The 15,140-nt window shown below is 55.4% G+C and overlaps 8 protein-coding genes across 8 annotated transcripts; 5 read left to right on the plus strand and 3 right to left on the minus strand.

The window, feature by feature from the left end:
- Positions 1 to 43: 43 nt before the first annotated feature.
- QBC33DRAFT_444422 (WD40 repeat-like protein) lies at positions 44 to 2,202 on the plus strand (the record flags this gene model as incomplete). The annotated part of the gene is made up of 4 exons (XM_060424273.1): positions 44 to 118; positions 176 to 779; positions 840 to 1,867; positions 1,927 to 2,202. The coding sequence occupies 4 exons, from the start codon at positions 44 to 46 to the stop codon at positions 2,200 to 2,202; spliced, it is 1,983 nt and encodes a 660-aa protein (XP_060287841.1).
- Positions 2,203 to 2,892: 690 nt separating this feature from the next.
- QBC33DRAFT_575560 (norsolorinic acid reductase) lies at positions 2,893 to 5,990 on the plus strand (the record flags this gene model as incomplete). The annotated part of the gene is made up of 6 exons (XM_060430840.1): positions 2,893 to 3,020; positions 3,088 to 3,158; positions 3,254 to 3,349; positions 3,407 to 3,552; positions 3,615 to 4,309; positions 5,963 to 5,990. 6 exons carry the CDS (start codon positions 2,893 to 2,895, stop codon positions 5,988 to 5,990), a joined length of 1,164 nt encoding a protein of 387 aa, XP_060287842.1.
- A 596-nt stretch (positions 5,991 to 6,586) lies between these two features.
- Positions 6,587 to 8,151, minus strand: QBC33DRAFT_524236 (WD40 repeat-like protein). Its single transcript, XM_060426719.1, has 4 exons — positions 8,084 to 8,151; positions 7,765 to 8,017; positions 7,622 to 7,704; positions 6,587 to 7,553 (listed from the first exon to the last, which is right to left on the minus strand). The coding sequence occupies exons 1-4, from the start codon at positions 8,091 to 8,093 to the stop codon at positions 6,820 to 6,822; spliced, it is 1,080 nt and encodes a 359-aa protein (XP_060287843.1). The 5' UTR covers positions 8,094 to 8,151; the 3' UTR covers positions 6,587 to 6,819.
- A 247-nt stretch (positions 8,152 to 8,398) lies between these two features.
- On the plus strand, positions 8,399 to 9,556 carry QBC33DRAFT_575561 (putative GTP binding protein; the record flags this gene model as incomplete). Its single annotated transcript, XM_060430841.1, has 3 exons — positions 8,399 to 8,462; positions 8,530 to 8,855; positions 8,909 to 9,556. The coding sequence occupies 3 exons, from the start codon at positions 8,399 to 8,401 to the stop codon at positions 9,554 to 9,556; spliced, it is 1,038 nt and encodes a 345-aa protein (XP_060287844.1).
- Positions 9,186 to 10,294, minus strand: QBC33DRAFT_158890 (putative rpp14 family protein). The gene has a single exon (XM_060422230.1). It carries the CDS (start codon positions 10,137 to 10,139, stop codon positions 9,564 to 9,566), a length of 576 nt encoding a protein of 191 aa, XP_060287845.1. The 5' UTR covers positions 10,140 to 10,294; the 3' UTR covers positions 9,186 to 9,563.
- Positions 10,295 to 10,364: 70 nt separating this feature from the next.
- On the plus strand, positions 10,365 to 12,416 carry QBC33DRAFT_444530 (molybdenum cofactor synthesis domain-containing protein; the record flags this gene model as incomplete). The annotated part of the gene is made up of 1 exon (XM_060424279.1): positions 10,365 to 12,416. The coding sequence occupies one exon, from the start codon at positions 10,365 to 10,367 to the stop codon at positions 12,414 to 12,416; it is 2,052 nt and encodes a 683-aa protein (XP_060287846.1).
- A 247-nt stretch (positions 12,417 to 12,663) lies between these two features.
- Positions 12,664 to 13,946, minus strand: QBC33DRAFT_565782 (ATP synthase subunit C-domain-containing protein). The gene is made up of 5 exons (XM_060430428.1): positions 13,736 to 13,946; positions 13,633 to 13,667; positions 13,482 to 13,573; positions 13,110 to 13,418; positions 12,664 to 13,049 (listed from the first exon to the last, which is right to left on the minus strand). Exons 1-5 carry the CDS (start codon positions 13,791 to 13,793, stop codon positions 12,938 to 12,940), a joined length of 606 nt encoding a protein of 201 aa, XP_060287847.1. The 5' UTR covers positions 13,794 to 13,946; the 3' UTR covers positions 12,664 to 12,937.
- A 74-nt stretch (positions 13,947 to 14,020) lies between these two features.
- Positions 14,021 to 14,982, plus strand: QBC33DRAFT_524244 (putative transcription initiation factor iia gamma chain protein). Its single transcript, XM_060426720.1, has 3 exons — positions 14,021 to 14,172; positions 14,259 to 14,406; positions 14,484 to 14,982. Exons 1-3 carry the CDS (start codon positions 14,126 to 14,128, stop codon positions 14,631 to 14,633), a joined length of 345 nt encoding a protein of 114 aa, XP_060287848.1. The 5' UTR covers positions 14,021 to 14,125; the 3' UTR covers positions 14,634 to 14,982.
- The last annotated feature ends 158 nt before the right edge of the window (positions 14,983 to 15,140 follow it).

Here is a 15,140-nt window from a genome sequence, read left to right on the forward strand (position 1 = left end):
GAACATTCGTATTTCCAGCTTCTTGCACGACCAAGAGCAACGAATGGCCAGTCCCGACGAGCGCGATGCCTTCCACGACGACCTGTCCCCCGAGGACGAGGAGTCCTCCATCATCTCTGTGCGCTGAGCTAGCTGTACAATGCTTGATCCGAATGTTGGCTGATGGTTGATCTAGACACGGGGATTCGAGTCATTCGGTCGTAAAGTAACCACCACAGCAAGCCACTTGATCGGCCCGCGCTCAGATCCGGCTTCCCACCCCCAATACCAAAGCGCGATGGGCGAGGTCCACAAGCACCTCCGGAGCCAGACCCTTCAGCGCAGCATGTTCTCTATGGCTCGCACGACCCCCACAGACCTAGTTCGGTCCAAGTTGTCCCCCAAGGAGATCCAATCAAGAGCCATGGCATATGTCCCGGAGGAGCTGCTGCAGAACATCCCAGAAGACGAGAACTCATACTCTCTGTTCCAAGGCTTCCAGGCCAGCTTTCCCGGCTTCACAGAGGAAGGGAAGAAACACAGGCGCCGGGTCTCAAGGGGAAGGAAGTTGCTTCAAGACTCTCACACGACACCAGACAGCCCTCATGCGGTGCAGAAGCTCGGGAAGGAGAAGGCCTCGATGATGCACGAGTTTGAGATGCTGGGCATTCGGAAGAACATGGCCAGCAGCGAGATCCGGGAGATAGACAACAAGATGGCCAATTTGGCGGGCATGCGCAAGATTATCCTGGAAAGGCTAGCCAGCTTGGAGCAAGAGGAGGCGCTCTTAGAGCACGATAGTAAGGCTCTCGCATCTGTCTCATTCGGATTTGGCATACTAACCATGAATTTCATTTCAGTAATGGACGTTGAGGGCAGGCTAGAAGAAGCCCAGGCACTTGTCGAAGAAGCAGAGTCTATAGCGCTGCAGACGCCAACAAAGACGGATGAAGACCTAGCTTTGGACAGAGAGGATGACGATCCGGGCTTCATGTCCCAATCCATTTATGAAAAGCTCCCGTCTGCTAACAGCACTCCGTCGCGTTCTAAGAAACCGCGCAACTTGAGACGGAAGTCGATGCCAATCCTACACGAGCACTTTGATCCTGGGACAATGATTCGAGAAATCCGGGCCCACCAAGATAACATCACGGCCCTTGACTTCGATGCGCCATTTGGCACCATGGTCACGGCAGCAATGGATGACTCGGTTCGAGTGTGGGACCTGAACGCAGGTCGTTGCATGGGCTTCCTCGAGGGCCATACGGCGTCAGTACGCACGCTTCAGGTCCAAGACAATATCTTGGCGACAGGCTCGGTCGATGCCACGGTCCGGCTCTGGGATCTTAGCAAGGCCCACTATGACCCGCACGGCAGCCAGTTTGGAAAGGACGACGACGACGACGGCATTGCTTTCGAGAACCCGGATGACTCGCCCGTCGAGCCGCCACCGGGCAGCATGGCCGACTGCCCATTGTTCACCTTGCAGGCCCATGTCGACGAGATCACGGCCCTCCACTTCAGTGGGGATGTCCTAGTCTCTGGCTCGGCCGACAAGACGCTCCGGCACTGGGATCTTGAGAAGGGCCGGTGCGTCCAGACCCTGGATGTGATGTGGGCAGCAGCACAGGCTTCTGCCACATCATCAACGGGTGAAGGGGCGTGGAGGCAGACGGGCCGTTCTGCCAGTGTATCGGCAGATTTTGTAGGGGCTCTCCAGGTGTTCGAGTCTGCCCTGGCCTGCGGAACTGCAGACGGGATGGTGAGACTATGGGATTTACGAAGCGGCCAGGTCAATCGAAGCCTGGTGGGCCACACGGGGGCAGTGACCTGTTTGCAGTTTGACGACGTACATCTGGTGACGGGGAGCCTCGACAGGAGCATACGGGTAAGACAAGACGGAATCTCGTCCCGGGGCGAATAAGTCCTTGCTAACCCCCTCGATAGATCTGGGACCTGCGCACGGGGTCCATTTACGATGCCTATGCCTACGACAACCCCATCACAAGCATGATGTTTGACGTCCGACGGATAGTCTGTGCTGCAGGCGAGGATGTGGTCAAGGTGTACGATAAGGTGGAGGGACGGCAGTGGGACTGCGGTGCTGGCATTGCGGGAGAAGAAGAGGGCAGGATGCCTGCTGTGGTCGAGCGTGTACGAATAAAGGACGGCTATATGACCGAAGGACGCCGCGATGGGATTGTCGGTGTTTGGACATGTTAATATACGGATGCATGGGATTATATAGACCAAGAAAAAAATATCGCCTACTAGTCTTCGGTAGGTAGACGGGCAGTTATTACCTGTGAAGGCCATGTCATCGTAGGTCCCTACTCGGTACGCTGGTAGGGAGACAGGCGGCAGCCAGTCTACTGAGTGGATGTCTCCTGCCATGGAGCCAATCAGACCAGTGGAGATGCCAAATCGGGCAATATGCGATGAAGGGGCACTTACAAGTTACAACTTCCCAGTACGTCCGGGTCCGGAGTTTTGGCCGGCGATAACATAAACACCGTCTTTCTCCCTTAAGTTGACGTCTGCCGGAAGACTAAAACATGTCACCATGCGGAGTTAGGTCAAGCCAAGAACTGGGAGCCACGACTAGGCACGGCAACTTGCGCGGCAGCTTTGGGCGGGGAACGCATTGAGAATCCGGCATTCCGAACAGCTCGAGCCTCGGGTTTGGTGATCATTACAACAGAACTACGTAGGTGCTCGGCATCCTGTTTCTGAGAACCAGAAACTTATAAGTCCTTGGGACCGCACTCGCCATACACACTCGTCTCTTCGTCCTGGCTTCAACACCTAATTACACGCCAAACGAATCAATTGCGACCTAGGCTCCCTCTCAACATAACCAGAAAATAACTAAACAAATATAATACCAACCGCCAAACGACACGAACAGCAATCATGGCGTCTGCTCTACCTATGGCCCCGCCTCCCAAGAGCCCCCTTGGCAGGTATCGACTCCTATCACCCTCTGCCTCTGTGAGGGTCAGCCCACTATGCCTGGGTGCCATGAATTTTGGCAACGCATGGTGAGTGAGATCAGTTCTCCTCAAAGTCGATAATGGAACACTCTGTCTTTAACAACTGTGTCTGTAGGAAGGATTACATGGGACACTGTGACCAGACCGCCACTGAGAACATTTTGGATTTCTTCTATGAGCATGGAGGTATGTATTAAAGGCTGGCAGAGAGTCCATTACATCATATCCACCCCCAGCTTTAACACCCGGCGACGGCATGTGATCTAATCGGCTTTCGTCAGGCAACTTCATCGACACTGCAAACAATTATCAATTTGAGGAATCCGAGAAGTGGATTGGGGAATGGATGAAGAAGCGTGGCAACCGGGACGAAATTGGTGAGTCGCTACCAACGGCCACCCCCTGAGTGTCTCCGTGTCTAATGCAGGTTGAAGTCCTGGCCACCAAGTACAGCACAAATTACCGCGCCGGCCTGGGAAACAAGCAGATTATGGCCAACTTCGCCGGAAACGGAGCAAAGAGCCTCCACGCGTCGGTCGAAGCCAGTTTGAAGAAGCTGCAGACCGATTATATCGACTTGGTGAGCGACAGTCCTCCGATGACAAAAAGAAAAGGGGGGCCGGGTACTAACACTCGGCATAGCTCTATGTGCACTGGTGGGATTTCTCGACTTCGATCCCGGAGTTGATGCAATCACTCAATCACCTGGTTCAGGCCGGGAAGATTCTGTATCTCGGTGCCAGTGACATGCCCGCATGGGTGGTTAGCAAAGCCAACCAGTATGCCCGGGACCACGGGCTTAGACAGTTCTCTGTCTACCAGGGGCGATGGTCAGCTGGCAACCGTGACTTTGAGCGCGACATCATCCCAATGGCCCGTGATGAAGGCATGGCACTTGCGCCGTGGGGATCCCTCGGTGGTGGTAACTTCAAGACCGAGGAACAGCGCAAGGCACAGGAGGGCCGGAAGGTCAAGCCCACCGACGCGCAGATCAAGATCAGCGATGCTTTGGAAGCAGTGGCAAAGCGCAAGAACACCATCATCACCAGCGTGGCATTGGCCTATGTCATGCACAAGACACCCTATGTCTTCCCCATCGTCGGTGGCCGGACCATTGACCACCTGAAGCAGAACATCGAGGCCCTGGCCCTAGAGCTGACAGAGAAGGACATCGAGGAGATTGAGAATGCGGTGCCTTTCGACATCGGCTTCCCCAACAATTTCTACTATGGTGAGAAGATGGCAACACACCCGAACCATGTCTGGATCATGGGAATGGCTGGGACCTTCGATTACGTCCCTCTGCCGAAGCCAATCGCGCCAACGAAGAGTGGAGAGTAGTGGAACCGCCTTCAGAGATCGCGGTGGAGGTGGGGGCCGAAGGACTATTAAAGGATGCTGGCCTGGCACTGCTGTGAGTGCCCATCAGAAACACATTGGTAGTTTGGAATAAGTATGGAAGATAGCGTTAAATGAACATATGGAATAGTCAACTACTCCCTCTCTCTCCTTGTTCATCGCCTTGTTCATCTCAATACCCAACTGATCATGTGGCCTTGCGACAGATGTGTTGCAACAATATATAAGCACCTCATTGTTACTTATTCTAAAAATATCGAGCATGTTATTCTGGGCATTATGCTGTGGGTGGATAACCAGGTTCGGCACAGCTAACATGGTTGTAGATGGAAAGGCACCCATTCTCCTTGGTCCTGGCTATCCTAAGTCGTGGAATATAGAGAGAGTCCAGTGTTGAGTGACATGGAGGTCCAGAGGTCAAGCCATTTTGTCTCTATCCAACTCGACTAGGTGAAGTTATTGGGTCGGGAGTCTCTTGATACCATATCCAAGTGCCTTCCTTCGGCAGGCAGGTACCATGGGGACTCCTACCTTGTCATTTGCAACCTGCCATACGAGGCATAAGCTGGCAGCTCCTTCCACATCAATTTGTACTTGCCTAAGCTACGATATTTTTCTTCCCAGCCTACCTAGGTACCTACCTACCTTAGGTACTTGGCCTTGTGGCCGCACTCCGCTGTCAAGACCCCTCAGCCCTTCTATCTCATATCTTTCTCTTTCTTCGAAAGGCAAGCTCGCCGCCAGAGACAAGAAATCGCGGGATTAGAGCTAGGCCTGTTTTGCTTCCTCGAGAGGGCTACGTGTTTTCCTCATACACTAGCATTCATGAGCAACTTTCCCTTGCCATTTCCCGCTATTTACTTTGGCTTGCCCAATCGATATATCTTTGGTCTCGAATTCGGACAAGGAGACCAGCGGAACAATGGATTCAAGGCAATCTCCAGATATCCCCTGGAGCCCAGATACCCCCTGGACCCCAATGCAAATTGCGGCCATGCAAATTTACGAAAAGAGGTATCAGATGCGTCGTAGGAACTCGCTCCCAGCCGAACTCCCACCCCCTCTCTCGGCCCTACTAGGTGACCATGTCGTTGGCGTCCCTGTCCCAACAGGGCATCCGATATCCAGCCACGAAGAAGTCCCCGCAATGAGAGGTGCAGAGGATGATCTCAGACCGCAGGAGATATACCAAAGCAAGATAAATAAACTAGAAGGGCACCACCTGTCCCCCACATCCGATACAGCCAACGTAGTGAAAACCGAAATGCCAGACAGCGATGGTGAGTTCAACTTTTCTCCCACGGCCATCATGGTCGTCACCACAAGAGACATTACAGACGCTAATACAAATTACAGAAGAGCCTTTAGACTTGTCTCAGAAAGATCTTGATCCAAGCACGGTGGGAATACCTGATGGCGAAAGCGGCCTCGATATTAATGCGTCTCCGTCCCAGACCAGGCATGGACCATCTTCCCAACCACTTTTAATCCAGAAAAGGCGTAACCCTCCTTTCCTGGTCCTCGACAAAGCTCCTCCACAGGCCTACAAGATGCTTCCGAGAAAGACCTCCACTGAGCCCCCCTCATCCACCTCTAAGTACCCTATCGGTGACGGGTTCTCTGTGGACGAGGTATCCCCTTCCGGGACCGCCCAGGTAGCCAGGAAGAGGAAAAGCCCTCCTGTAGCGACAGGATTGGGACCACTGGAGTTGACGCAATCTACGCAAGCCGTGAAACAGGCTACCCGACCTAGGAAGAGAAAACTAGATGGGCACATTTTTGACATCGAAGATCGAGCCCCTTATCTGTTTGAACAGCATAAGTCCGATGGATCCGTTAACAGTACCGCCAGCGTGCTGTCTAGACACAAGGCTCACGGCTCGATGTTAGGAAGGTTGTCTGAGACTGGAAAGGGGCACAACGGCAGGGAGCAAGGGGAGCCAAGCCTAAACCAAAATCACTCTGAGAGGGCCCCAGAAGACACTTCTCCGGGAACTCGTCGCTCAGACTCCTGTTCAGCACCGTTTTATGTCAACCAAGATTTTAAGCGGAAGAAAAGGGGTGAGATGCAAGACTCACAGGTTTCCTTCAAAGACATTCTGCGAAACGGATCGAGCCGCCGGGAAGGTCGTGAGATATCACAGAGTCAGCCTGGCCTGCCTGAACAGCAGCATATCCTGCTCCCATTCAAGGAGTTTCGGGAGGCAGGCGAGTCTAGTCAGACAAGGAGCGTGTAGAACGGGATCTCTGGGAAAGCACAATTGAATCGCATAGAATGCGGTCCGATGATCATTGTATTCTGCGAGTCAGTGACCTTGAGGGAGAGAGGCTACCTAGTTCCCCCCTGGATGGTTTATGGCCACACAAGATAGCTTTGCTGAAACCTAGGCCATATCTCCCAACTCATGTCTTCCGCTCCCTTTTAGTTAAAATCGCCCCAACGCCATGATCTCCGCCGACAATAACGAGGTCAGTAAGTGCGTAGAAATCATTTCGAACCTTTACCCTTTGCCTCCGTTTCGCCCAGCTCCCTTATAAACAACTTGGTCTGGCCGTCGGCGCTGTAATCCTCCATGCCAGTCTCAAAGCCAGGGCACACACCAACGGCCAGAAACCGGCCGTCGTTGGAGAACCCCATTGCCGCGACGCTGTCGGGGAAATTCTGGTACAGCCTCATTCTCCTCTTGGCCTCGGCGTCCCACAGAGCCACAGTCCCGTCGCCGCCGCCCGAGACGAAAGTGCCGTGCACGGGATTGAATGCCAGCGCATTCACGGGGTAGACAATGTCGCCGCCGCCCTCCTCCTCGGGGGCGGTCTGCCGGTGGCACTTGAAGGCGTACTTGCGCGCCTGGGACTCGGCCGTGTCCTCGAACCACTCGACGGCGACCCGGCCTTCTATGCTGCTGGTCGCGTAGCCGGCGTCGTTGGGCATGCACGAGACGGCGCGCGTGAGGAACTTGAGCGACGACTCCCTCTGCTGCCACGGCTTCACGTCTGCTGGCGCGCCGCCGCTGCCGCTGCTCGACGAGGAGAGCGCTTCGGACAGGGCGGGCAGGTCGTAGATGTGGACCAGCCTCGACGTCATGGCGACCACGAGCTTGCTGGGGCTTGCGGCGACTGCGTGAGGTTTGCCGGGGAGCTCGATCGAGATGTGGTGCTGCGAAGAGGCTGCGGCAGGGTGGACGTGGAGAGTCTGATCCCATGAGGCGGAAACAACAATGGCTGGAGAGAAGGATTAGATCCTGCGCCTGGATGTGGGATGAACCGAAGGCCAGAGGTGGGAAACTTACACTGCTCTGGGCAATAGACCACACACGGGACGGGTTCGGCATGGGTGCTCAGAACCGTTTGTTCGCCCGTCGCCAGATCAATCCTGGATCCCTATGTAAGTCTTGGATCGACGCCAATATAGGATAGACAGTTTCGGCCTCACCTTGTCACCCTGTAGTCCACACCTCCTGTGAAAGCTTCATTGTCGTTGGCGCCAAAACACACATCCAAAACCGGTGCGCGATGCTCGAATGACTGGACAAGCTGGGCACTCCCCTCATCGTCATCCGGGGAGATCTCGTATAGATAGACTTGCTTGTCCCAAGACGAAACGATGAATCGGTTTGGGGATTCCGGCGCGAAGTCAATGGCCGAGATGGCATCACTCGGCGGTTGCGCTATCTCGAATTGAGTTCCTAGGACCTGAATGAGCTTTACTAGAAACCATGTGGGTGTAAATGACAGCAACTCAAATTACGTACCAGGCGCCATCTTCTATTTCAGGGGCTTGCAACGTCAAGCAACTGGGAAGAGAAACTGTGCTAAGCTTGAGTTGAAGAAAGCTATGAACATACCGTAAACAGACAACAAAAGTACTGCCGCAGTTCACCGCCAAGAATTTCCCCACTGTCAGAAGCTCATCGTGATTATCTGCGGGGCAATAATATGGCGGGGCACTCCAGTCTGACCACAACCAAGAAAGCCCTTCTCCCAATCCTTCCGTCAGCTGCTATCGCGCGCCGTTTGGGTTGACCTATGCACCCGTGTAATAAGTTAAAGAGAATAAGAATCCGACAATGCCCTTCGGGCAGCTAGTCCTTGGGAGCCCCGGCTCGGGGAAGAGCACGTTTTGCGATGGCAGTGAGTGCGATCGAACTTGACCGGCAGTGACCGGCAGTCCATTGAGCTGACCCAAGACGAATTCCAGTGCATCAGTTCATGGGCGCAATCGGGCGGCAATGCTCGGTAGTGAACCTCGACCCGGCCAACGACCAGACAAACTACCCCTGCGCGCTGGACATAAGAAAGCTCGTCACCCTGGAAGAAATCATGGCAGACGATCGCCTGGGCCCAAACGGAGCCGTTCTCTATGCCCTCGAGGAGCTGGAGCAGAACATGGAATGGCTGGAGGAGGGGTTGAAGGAGCTTGGCGATGACTATATCCTGTTCGACTGCCCGGGTCAGGTCGAGCTCTATACCCATCATAACTCGCTGCGGAACATTTTCTACCGATTGCAGAAGCTTGGCTACAGGGTAGGTTCACCCGGCACAGTCCTCTGGTTACATGCGGCTGACCCCCATCCAAGCTAGTAGCGGTGCATTTGTCCGACTGCTTCTGCCTGACCCAGCCTTCCCTCTACATCTCCAACATCCTGCTCGCCTTGCGCGCGATGCTCCAGATGGACCTCCCTCACATCAACGTGTTGACCAAGATCGACAAGATCGCGTCATACGATCCGCTCCCCTTCAACCTCGACTATTACACTGACGTGGATGAACTCTCGCACCTGCTGCCCGCACTGGAAGAAGAGTCCCCGGCCCTCCGCAGCGAGAAATTCGGCAGACTAAACCAAGCCATCACCGATGTTATCGAGCGATTCGGCCTCGTGAGGTTCGAGGTACTGGCCGTCGAGAATAAGAAGAGCATGATGCACCTCTTGCGCGTGATCGATAGAGCAGGAGGCTATGTCTTTGGCAGCGCCGAGGGTTCTAATGATACGATCTGGCAGGTTGCGATGCGTAACGAGTCGTCACTCCTGGAGGGCGGGGATATGCAGGATCGCTGGATTGATAACAAGGAGGCGTACGATGAGGCGGAACGGCAGGAGGAGGAGGAACAGGCTCGCCTCCGCGCGCAACAGGGGGATTCCCTTGCTGATGGTCAAGATGACTTTGGCGAGATGCCGCCTCCACGGCCAGATAGTGGCATAACAGTGGCGCGGAAAAAGAAGTGAGGCCCTCTCAATCGCCGTCCACGCCCTCCATTCCCTCCGCATCGCTGGAGCTTGACTCGCCGTCCGCGGACAACATGTCCTGGTCGTGACCCGGGTCCTTGCTGCCGAAGAGGGTATCCAGCGCGCGCGAGTTCTGACCTGCCATTTCCTCCCTCGCCGCAAGCATCAGGTGTCTCGCGCGCCGGATCGCGTCCTTCTCGACCTTCCGGATGGTCCCGCTGGTGCGGACGACGCGGAAGACGCACGGCTTGCCATTCCTCGTGGGGATGTTGTCCATGAAGGTCAGGGCGGCCCACACGAGTCGGTAGTGGGCGCGGGAGACGCGTAGGATGAAGGTCGACGTGGCGTGCGACAGGTATTTGACCTGCAGGCTGCGCTCAATGGCCCCGGACCCGAAGTCTCCGAATAGCGAGGCCACTTCGGCGCGGATGCCTCTGAGCAGGGCTTGCGCTGTGAGATTGTCGGCGGTCGGTTGGTTGTAGACCAGTAGATCCGGGACGTTGTTGCCCTTTGATTGTGAAACGGAAGCCGCCTCTGGATAGAGGATGTTCACCAGGAGGTATCGCTCCTTGAAGCGAACCATGGTCGAGAGTTGTAGGTGATGTCTGCTCACTTCGCTAGTAATCGAAATAAACTTCTTTGGGGTAGGATTGGTTTTATCATGGAGGTGCCCAAAAATCGGAGATTGACGATCGAGTGACCCCACTTGGAGCTAAATATGTAGCTCCCAGCGGGTCAGCTTAAGCTCAATCACTGGGAAAGCTCCCGTTGCCAAGCATATTTCCACCCAAACGTCCTGTAGCACCCCATGGCGTCCAAGACGAGTTTGAGAGCGGCAATTCTCGTTGTCTCAACAACAGCAGCCAAGGACCCTTCCTCCGATGCTGCCGACGTAACGCTGCGCGACGTCTTCGACAAGGAGGGAGGCCGCCAGTGGACGGTGGTGGAGACTAAGATCGTGACCGATGCCGTGGCCCAGATCCAGCGCCAGATCATGCTCTGGGCCGACATCCCCGACGCCGTCGACCTCGTCGTCACCACGGGCGGCACGGGCTTCGCCGTCGCCGACCACACCCCCGAGGCCGTGTCGGCGCTGCTGCACAGGCACGCCTCGGGCCTCGTCCACGGCATGCTCGCCGCGTCGCTGGCCGTGACCCCGTTCGCCATGATGTCGCGCCCCGTGGCCGGCGTGAGGAACAACACCGTTATCATCACCCTCCCCGGATCCCCCAAGGGGGCTAGGGAGAACCTGCAGGCCGTGATCAGAACCCTGCCGCATGCTTGTCTGCAGGCGTCCGGGGCGGACTCGAGGTCCCTTCATTCGGGGGGCGTGAAGAGGCTGGAAAAGGATGCCGGAATTGGCTACGGTGCTGGCCCGTCACAGCCTGCGGGGCATCGTCACGATAACCATGGCCATGGCCACGACCACAGTCACGATCCCGGTCATGGGCACGGCCACGGGCATGGTCACGGTGGTCTCGTCAGGCATACCAAGGCCGGCGAGAACCCGAAGTCGAACGACCCCAGCCTAGGACCCAGCCGGAGACACAGGTCCTCCCCGTACTCGATGCTCTCCGTCGACGATGCCCTGAGCCTGATAAGCGAGCACACGCCTGAGCCCCGGGTCGTCTCTGCGGCGGTGGACGAGAGTCTGGTAGGTTCGGTCCTCGCCGAGGATGTGTCCGCCAGGGAAGACGTTCCGGCGTTCAGGGCGAGCATAGTCGACGGCTATGCCGTCGTCGTACCACAGGATGGAAACATGAAGGGCGTGTTCACCGTGTCCGCCATCTCCCATGCGTCTCCCGGAGAGGTCGGGGGGCCTCTCGAGGAAGGGCAGATTGCCAGGATCACAACCGGGGCCCCGCTCCCTCCCGGTGCGACCTCGGTGATTATGGTTGAGGATACCGTGCTCAGGTCGAAGACTGAGGACGGCCAGGAGGAGAAGGAGGTTGAGATCCTTGCAGATGGCGTCAAGGATGGGGAGAACATCCGGGAGATTGGGAGCGACGTCAAGAAGGGTTCAGTGATACTTGAGAAGGGTGAACAGATCTCGGCAGTCGGCGGCGAAATTGGGCTCCTGGCCTCTGTGGGAGTGGCAGATGTTAAAGCATATCGACGCCCGGTAGTGGGCATTCTATCAACCGGAGACGAGCTCGTCGAACATAACCGGCGAGATGAACTACAGCATGGCGAGGTACGGGATACAAACAGGCCTACCTTGATCTCAGCTGTTAAGCATTGGGGCTACGAGGTCGTCGACCTCGGCATCGCAAGTGACAAGCCGAGCAGCCTAGAAGAGACTCTCCGCGACGGTCTGCGACGGGTCGACTTGCTCATCACCACGGGAGGTGTGTCGATGGGCGAGCTGGATCTCCTAAAACCCACCATCGAGCGTTCATTAGGCGGCACCATCCATTTTGGCCGGGTGGCGATGAAGCCTGGCAAGCCGACCACCTTCGCGACAGTCCCGGTGAAGGACAACGCCGGTCAGAGAGTATTCAAGGCGGTCTTCTCGCTGCCGGGGAACCCGGCCTCCGCCCTGGTGACATTCCACCTCTTCGTCCTCCCCTCGCTTCACCGCATGTCCGGGGTATCACCCCCTGGTCTCCCAAGGGTCCCGGCCGTCCTCGCCCACGATTTCCCCCTGGACAAGGTGCGGCCAGAGTATCACCGCGCCGTCGTCTCCGTGGGGAACGATGGGGTGCTGTCGGCTGCCAGCACGGGCGGACAGAGAAGCTCCAAGGTCGGAAGCTTGCGCCGAGCAAACGCGCTCCTCTGCATGCCGAGTGGCGAGGAGCCGTTGCCCAGGGGGACGAAGGTCGATGCCCTTTTGATGGGTAGTTTACGTGTTGATTCCTGAAATCGGCATTCAAATCAAGGAAATCAACCCACTGATACAGATTGTTTCACGCCGGATCTTTATTTGAGGCTACAGCTTTCCTAATCGGGACGGATTTCGAGTACGAGTATCCCTGGTATAGACCCAGGCTTCTGCAATCAACATGTGACTGAGGATCTTATAAGCTAGGTTTTGGGGAGTCAAAGGAGTTTGGACATGCAGAGAGCAACAGGGCCTATCACCAGCACCTGCTAATCAGAAGACTGACTGGATATGAATTTATGGTGGGGATGGGCATACTACCAAACCGCAAGACTGTGTAGGACTTGGAACTACTGGCGGCGAAACTAGATCACGACCGTTTATACAATACGGATACAATGCATGAGTACCTATTCTACATGGATGAAATAAATGCTTTCCCAGACCTTGCCTCTCCTGAACGCCAAGGGCAATGCTGCCATCAAGTAATAATTTGATGGGCAAGTAGTTGACATGACCGGTATCACACCGGTATCATGACGGGGCGGGGTTGCGGATGTCTATTTATTGAGACCGAAGTCATCCGCTTTGCTAGCCACAAGCAAGCCAATGATCAGGCCAAATAGGCCTAAGATGGAGCTGAAGATCTCGATGACGAGGATCTTGACAAACCTAACGAGTCGGAGAGATTAGTTGAGAGCAAGTAGCAACAGACCGTAATAGGAGACGTACATTGACGGGTCGGCAGCATCAGCCAAAGCAGCACCACTGCCGTTAATGCCGACAGACACGCCGCAAATGAGGTTGCACATGCCGACTGTCAGGCCCGCCCAGAATAACGCGTAACCGGTATAGTACGCATTCCCCGAATACAACTCTGCGCCCTCAACTGCGTTGAGCTTGGACGAGAACACAATAGCCATGATGACGCCGTAGATGGCGACGACCTCGCAGAAGATGATCGAGATCAGGTTCTTGGTTCGGATCCGCGGCGCCTTCACGCCACCACCGAGGATAGACGACCCTGTGATGAAGATGCCCCTGCATGGGTTGGTCAAGTTAGAGAGATGTCATCGCACAGTTGTATTTCGGCGTTCGGCCTACCATGCTGCTCCAACCACAGATAGACCGATGCAGAGGGCGATGCCTAAGTCTGCCCACGCGAATGGGGAAACTGCCTCGAGGAAAGCGCCGACCTGGTAATCTTCTTGTCAGAACGGTGGACTTTGGAATCGGATAGAGCCCCTCGACATACATTGAAGGCTTCGCCGCTGCCAGTGAAGAGCATATCTGAAGGCAATCAATCGTATTAGCTACGCGCCCTCGTGGGGACCTGGCAGCCAGGACATCGGACTCACAAGCTCCCACCACGGCAAGGCTGGTTCCTATGCCGCCAGCTCCATACGCCAAGCTCATTTTGCCCCTATTACTTCGAGATATTCGAGCTTGGTTGACGTGGGCTTCGGTCGTGATTCGATTCAATCAACGATAACAGGTTGAGGTGGCAGCGTAATCCCGTCGCCCACTCCTCCCCAGCTGCTGCTAACAGGTACCAGAGCTCTTGGAAAGGTCACGTGAATCAGCGAACTAATAGTAAATCAAGTGGAGCCTTGCTGACTCATTCCAGGCAGGCCGCCAAACGTGACCTCGTTTCATTGGCCTTCTTCTTCCCCCTCATCATATTTAAAGGCCATTCCCCCCCCAACACCTAACAAACCCGCGACGACATCACTGAGGAGCGGGACAAGATGGCGAGCAACGGTCCAACTTTCTACGAGCTGTACCGCCGTAGCAGGTACAACCGCCAGTCCCTCCTTACTACTGCCCAGCATGACTGGTGATTGCTATACACTTTACTAACCACCATGCCTCTCAATACAGCATCGGCATGACCCTGACCGATACGCTCGACGATCTCATCGGAGAGCAGCGCATCGATCCTCAGTTGGCCATGAAAATCCTATCCAACTTTGATCGCGCCATTGCCGAGACCCTCTCTGATAAGGTCAAGGCCCGCCTTACATTCAAGGTGAGCCCAGCCTGACCCTGACAACGGAGGGCGCGGCCGTCATGCGTGGATTCTAACAGCCTGTTCCCGAAACATAGGGGTCGCTCGATACCTATCGGTTCTGCGATGAGGTTTGGACCTTCCTGATCAAGAACGTCACGTTCAAGATGGAGAACGGCGCGCAGACAGTCACTGCGGATAAGGTTAAGATTGTTAGCTGCAACGCCAAGCGCCCCGAAGGACAGTAGCCTGAATGGAATCATCTATCAGAACTACCGACGTGAGATCGGGTCGACGAGCCCGAGAAGACGGCGGAGATCTACGAGGGGGGCGGGCCTCTGCGTGAGAATGGTTACATCTCGAGATGGTCTGCGACACGCCCGATGGTTGTACAGTATTGGTTTCGGCATGGATTTGCATTGAAACGGCGTTCATTGGTCATGGTTCAAGGTCAAGGTCGGGTTGGGTCTTAGGGAACGGCGCCTTATCGTTAGCAGTGATTTTGCCTGGGCCACGAAAGACGGGCGAAAGCATGGAGATTGATGCTGCCTACATCTCATAAAAATACATTGCCATTTTCAGGTAGCAGTGCAGCTCTCCTTCATGACATGATGTGATCCAGCCTTGCAATACCGGAACACTGCATGCTCAGCCCGAGTCGGGCAATATCTGATAACGACCATAGGAGCCAATCGGATGGGCTATGCAAGTGAGACATCGCAGCCAGTGTTTCTGCCCTAGTCATACGTTGCATA

The sequence above is a fragment of the Phialemonium atrogriseum genome (genome assembly GCF_030411735.1).
Source record: "Phialemonium atrogriseum strain 8032-3 unplaced genomic scaffold QBC33scaffold_2, whole genome shotgun sequence".
In the NCBI taxonomy this organism is placed as follows: domain Eukaryota; kingdom Fungi; phylum Ascomycota; class Sordariomycetes; order Cephalothecales; family Cephalothecaceae; genus Phialemonium; species Phialemonium atrogriseum.